Consider the following 5,856-nt stretch of genomic DNA (forward strand, 5'->3'; position numbering starts at 1 on the left):
CTTTGAACCACAGGTGCTGCCCTGATGAAAACATTTTTAATGCAACTTGAAGATATTACTTTGTCCAAGTCTCAAGTTGTCCTTAAGGATAAACAGATCTTACCATTTTCATTTCACAGTATTTGGCTTTTCTCTGGTGCTGGGGACAGTCAGGCATGGCTTTCTGACCCCAAACTCTACTTTCCATTACACTGAACCACAGAAGTTAGCAAGGTCTTTCTTAGGTAAAAAGATTATTTCACCAATAATTTTTTTTAGTGGCGATATACACATATACATACCCATATATATTTAAATTGTGGTAAAATACACACAACATTTAGCATCCTAGCCACTACGCAGTGGCATTAAATACATTCACAATGTTGTGTGGTCTGCACTACCCATTCCAATACTTTAAGATACATGTTTTTACATATTTTGAGATACATTCAAATCTGTCACAGAAAAGATCCTTCAAAAACTTAAGTTTTTGTTGGCTCATGGTTGGTGTTAACCAGAGGTCCCTCAGAAAGTGCTTTCTCTATGCCGTCTGTACAGTTTCAGGTAGGGGCAGTTAAGAATGAGACCTGCTGGTTTCTGTGTCACATGAGAACATTAAGGACAACAAAAACATTTACTTCAAAATATTTCCAATTATTTTCGGCAGTGGCTGAGGGTGGTGCAGTGGTTCACCCCTGTAATCCCAGCACCTAGGGGGCCCAGGCAGGTAGATTGCCTGAGCTCATAGGTTCGAGGCTGCCTGAGCCACAGCGAAACCTCGTCTCCAAAAATAGCCTGGCATTGTCCCAGGTGCCTGTAGTTCTAGCTACTTGGGAGGCTGAAGCAAGAGAATCGCTTGAGCCCAAGAGTTGGAGGTTGCTGTAAGCTATGACGCCATGGCACTCTACTGAGGGCGACAAAGTGAAACCCTGTCTCAAAAAAAACCCTTTCAAATTGTTTTCAATAACAGATCTTATTCCCCAAACTTAAAAAACGGAATCATTACATCTTCATAATGAACCAAACCCATTTAAGACACCTGGCGTCATAACCTTTAAGTTCTAAAGATTAAAAAAAATCGGGCCTGGCTCAGCACCCATAACTCAGTGGTTAGGAAGCTGGCCACATACACCTAGGCTAGCGGGTTCGAACCCAGTCCGGGCTGCTAAACAATGAAAACTACAACAAAAATCAGGCTTTACCTCCTTGTCTTTACACATTCAAGCGCTTTCTAACACTTATTCTGGGCTTCGAACCAACTCTGAGCTCCTCGGCCAGCCCCTCGCCCCAACCCGGAGGTCGCCCATAGCCGGGCGCCCGCTTACCTTCGGCCCCTGGCTCCACCAGCACCCGGAGGCTCGCGAATCGCCGCGCGCCGTCCCCGCCGCCGGCCGCCCACTCCGGCCGCCCGAGGGCCGCGCCCCGGAGCTGGGCCCCTATGGACGCAGCGCCGAGAGGCCCGTTAGCCCGCCAGGACCCTGGTCCCCACCCCCGGCCGTGAACCCCTCGGCCCCTCCCAAGGAGGACTCGACCCGGGCGTCGCACCCGCACACAGCAGCGCGCGGCAAGGGACGCGCATTCTGACCGCCAGCGCCATCTTGACCACGCCGGGCAGACCGGGGTCACCGCGCAGTGGCCGCGCCTCCTGGCGGAGCGGGGCGGGGCTGAGGGCAGGTGCCCTCCGGCAACCCGGCCCCGCCCCTTCCCGCTCCTCCAGGTTGCCCCGGCTGCGGTCAAGAGGTCAGTCCGGCCGCGCCGGGGACTGGAGAGGGGGTAGGGCTACTAAGCAGGAAGACCCAGGCAGCCCCTTCCAGGCAATGCTGACTCACCCCCACCCCAGAAATGGGGGTAAAGGTCAGGGTGCGGGCCCTCCAGAGCAGGCCATTTATACAACTAGTGGCAAGGCCCAGAGTGCCCCACACCCACTGTGGAGTCCCAGGGCCAGGGCCAGGCCCAGGCTGAGAAAATACCACCCTGCTTCCTGCTTTTGGTGCTGTCCACTGACCAAAGTTCAAAATCTACAAAGGCGGGATGCTGCAGGTGGCAATTGTGAGCTTAAGTGGTAATAAGGGAGCCAGACAAATTCTTTGCTAGACTCAGCAATCACAGCACCTGAATGAGGGGACCTCAGGCGAAGACAGGTCCTGCCTGTGGTGGAAGTCCTCCTGCTTCTCTGGGGAACAAATCGGAGCTGGGAGCTTAGACACACAACTGGGAGGCAGGGCAGCATTGCAAGTGGTTGTGAACAGACCACCCAACTTGCCCATGAGAACCCCAAGTGTACAGAAGCCAGACAACATCGTTGAAGGCCAGCAGGCACCCTCAAGAAGGCCATGGCACTTCTTAAAACACTTTATTTGAATACAGAAAGGACATGAATTAAGGTGCCCCTGGCAGGGCAGGGCAATGAGGGGTGGGAAAGCAGGCCCCTTTATTGTCTGATGGGGTCTTGTCCTGACCATTTGAAGCACTGGGCTTAGCTGTTTTGGGCGATCCTGACTTGTTCTGTTATCATCTGAGCATTTCCAATTCTTTCAAGGTGGAAAAATATTTTATTTTTTCTATAGCTACTTAATACAGTAGTAGCAACTAAGATTCCTGTTTCTGGTCTGGCAGAATCTGAAGCTTCTGAGATCAAGGTGATTGATACCCATCTCTCCTATCTGTCCAGAGGAGCAACTGCATACCTGTAGCACACTGGCTCTGTGCTCTCCTGGCTGAAAGCTCTGAAAGTGTCACTTTGGAAATGAAACCAAAATTCAGTTCTTATTGGGGAGCCAGGAGTCATTAATAATTAAGTGTTGTGGGGACTAAGGGAAGGAGGCAGTGATACCAGCATTCTTCACTCTAATCCTAGGTTTATTCAACACAACTCCTTCATTCTACACAACAAAGTACAAATACAATGTTATCTAAAATGCTACAAAGTTACAAAACTCAAAACAAATTTTATAGTACTAACTGTACAATAAAAGCAAAAAGAAGCAATATACATGTTGCCAAGGTAACCTGCAAGACAACCACCATGAAAGACAGGCCCAGTGGTGATTCTGTGCCAATACTACAGCACTGGCCCTCACCAATTTCAGAGAACAGGGGGACGGGGGTGTGGCATGTGTGCAAGTACACCAATAGACAACCATCTATGGCAACTCTCAAGGTTAGAAGAAGACTCAAGCAGGGGGCAAAAAAGTACAGACCTTGGCTGTGCAAAAGTGGCTCCCTTCCCCAAAGGATGCTGCACAGTAACAGCAAAGGCGCAACTATGCCACCCATGATAAAGAAATCAAGTTCCCAGGCTGGGCCACACTGCCACCTAGGGTCTTGCCTATCACTGGTGGCTTTGCCACTGAACTCTCTCAGATAGTGGAAACAGGTAAGTTTTCTAGTCAGAAAACAGGGCCTTTTTATAGGCACAACCCCTAACTGACAACACTTCTGCAGCTAGAAACCAGCCTGCAGAGATGTCTCAATAGCTGCCTTGAAAGCCTGCATGAGTGAGGGATTCCCTTTCCTACTGATCCTCCTTTGGCTAGGAAAGTGACAAAACTGACCCAGATGGGATAGAATGTAAATTACAAGGGGGGGATGATCTTCAGTGGCCCTGCTTATCGGGAGGAGTTGGAGCTGGAGCGGCTCCTGTGGCGGCGGCGGCCAGGGGAGCGGGATCGCCGGCGCACAGGAGACCTACGCCTCGGGGAGCGGGACCTGTGTGGGAAGAGAAGACACCGTGTCAGACTGGGTGTGGGTTGCATGGGGAAAGGGTTTTCTTTCTGGAACAGTTTCCTATAGTTTTACTTTTCAACACTAGAGACCTTCCATTGGATGGGAATGACCTGAAACTCTTGGGAAGGGAAAAGGGTGTTCTTGTGACCAAAGGCACAATCTGAGACTCTCTTCTATCTCAGTGCTAAAGCAATAAAGTTCAAGGCCACTGGTCAGGGAAGACTAAACTGAAGCTTTTGCTAAAGGGACTGTCCCCACCCTGACTCTAACCCCTCTTGTCTTCTTTGCTAGGAAGAGAAGCTGGCCTGCACCTGGTCTTAGGATCCAGTGGTCTCCCTGGGAAGGCCATTCTGCATCACTGTCCAGACTCAGAAAGGAGCGCTGGCACAACTCTGGGCCTCTTCTGCCTGTCACTCACTGCAGCCATGGCCCTGCTTTCTCTAGCAACTCTGAACGACCTACTCTTGGTCACCTTCCATTCCACAAAGCAGTGGAGAGCAGAGATGAATAAAAGATCCCCAAGTCATCTTATTCACATAAGGTTCATGGCCACATCAGTCTGTGACACTCCAAATTGATTTACCTTCTCCTCATCCGTGGGGGAGACCTGCGCCACATGGGAGGCGGCGGCAGCATTCTCCTGGGAGGGCTGAATCGCCTCGGTGGTGGCCTAGGCCAGGGGGCGAGCACAGCAGTGGCAGTGATCTCTTGGCCATCGATTTGTCCTGTTGAGAAAAGGAGCAAAATATAAAATATCTAGAAAGTACCTACCCCAAGCAAAGCATGCTACCATTATGAACAAGGCAAGCCTGGGGAATACAATGATAAACCTAAAATATTCACAGAAACATCAGGACTAAAGTTTCATCTAGAAAAACTACAAGGAGAACGGAACCTAACAGTGGATGCAAACCTTAGTGTGTTGGGATAAATCCCTGAAGAAGTGCCACCCAAGCCGAGACCTAAAGAATGGGCTAGAATCTACTAGGTGGAAAGTACCTAGAAGGGAAGTACCCAGCCCTGAGCTGGGAAGACGTTAAGCATTAGTGAGGGAAGGTAGGAAGTGGGGCAGTAGGGTGTAAAGGGGTCCCTCTGGGCAAGGCCATGAAGGTGGTATCAGCATTTGCGTTTCCTTCTCAAGGAGGATAAGAAGTGGGCCATGAGGATGGGTGACATCAAATGAAACGGGAGAGAAGTTGAGCATGGTGGCATCTGTAATCCCAGCTACTTGGAGGCTGAGAAAGGAGGATCACTTGAGTACAGGAGTTTGAGACCAGCCTGCGCTGGTAAGACCCTGTCTCTTAAGAAAATTAAAATATTAGTCAGGTATGGTGGCTGCACCTGTCCAGTTACTCAGGAGGTTGAGGCAGGAGGACTGCTTGAACCGAAGAGTTCAAGGCTGCAATGAACTTCCATCAAGCCATTGGACTCCAGCAACAGCTAGACTCTGTCTCTAGAAATAAAATAATGGACTGGAGGGGATTGCAAGTGATTATCTGGATAAGCTTCCACCTACTGAGATGTGGGGCTGTGTGGGGAGCAACGAGAAAAAAATTTCAGGAAGCATTGGGTACTTTATATTAAGAATCTAAACAAGAGGACTGAAAGAGGTGACTCTACATGTAAAGTATTCATTCATTCATTCAGAGACAGAGTCTCCTTCCAATGCCCTGTGTATGGTGTCATCACAGCTCACAACAACCTCAAAATTCCTGGGCTCAGGCAATCCTCTTGCCTCAGCCTCTGGAATAGCTGGGACTACAGGTGCCTGCCATGATGCCCAGCTAATTTTTCTACATTTAGTAGAGACAGGGTCTCGCTCTTGTTCAGGCTGGTCTTGAACTTCTGAGCTCAAGGGATCCTCCTGCCTCAGTCTCCCAGAGTGCTAGGATCATAGGTCTTAACCACTGTGCCCAGCCTACATGTTCAATATTTAAATATCTCTGTGGGTGCCAACACCACAGCAAGAGAAGGCAGTGGCAGATGGAGGTCCCAGAGAAAGAAAGAACAAAGGAAATTCAAAGCACAGGTTTGGAGCCTGTAGCACGGTGGCACATACACCGAGGATGGTGGGTTCAAACCCAGTCCAGGTCGGCTGAAAAAAAAAAAAAAAAAAGGCTCGGCGCCTGTGGCTCAAGTGGCTAAGGC

The 5,856-nt window shown here is 49.8% G+C and overlaps 2 protein-coding genes across 2 annotated transcripts in view; both read right to left on the reverse strand.

Moving 5' to 3' along the window:
* The window catches only part of ECI1 (enoyl-CoA delta isomerase 1), a 13,479-nt gene extending 11,872 nt beyond the window's left edge, over positions 1-1,607 (reverse strand). Inside the window, exons 1-2 of the mRNA XM_003790802.3 lie at positions 1,528-1,607; positions 1,308-1,418 (exon numbers count right to left, since the gene is read on the reverse strand). Coding sequence (XP_003790850.1) covers positions 1,308-1,418; positions 1,528-1,579 — 163 coding nt within the window. The 5' untranslated portion in view covers positions 1,580-1,607. The remainder of the gene's footprint in view (positions 1-1,307; positions 1,419-1,527) is intronic.
* Positions 1,608-2,284: 677 nt separating this feature from the next.
* Positions 2,285-5,856, reverse strand: part of RNPS1 (RNA binding protein with serine rich domain 1) — a 6,821-nt gene continuing 3,249 nt past the window's right edge. Inside the window, exons 2-3 of the mRNA XM_012805856.2 lie at positions 4,292-4,433; positions 2,285-3,690 (exon numbers count right to left, since the gene is read on the reverse strand). Of these exons, the coding sequence (XP_012661310.2) occupies positions 3,591-3,690; positions 4,292-4,433 (242 nt within the window). The 3' untranslated portion in view covers positions 2,285-3,590. The remainder of the gene's footprint in view (positions 3,691-4,291; positions 4,434-5,856) is intronic.

The sequence above is a fragment of the Otolemur garnettii genome, unplaced genomic scaffold (assembly GCF_000181295.1).
Source record: "Otolemur garnettii isolate 467f Iridium unplaced genomic scaffold, OtoGar3 scaffold00044, whole genome shotgun sequence".
NCBI classification, from domain to species: Eukaryota; Metazoa; Chordata; class Mammalia; order Primates; family Galagidae; genus Otolemur; species Otolemur garnettii.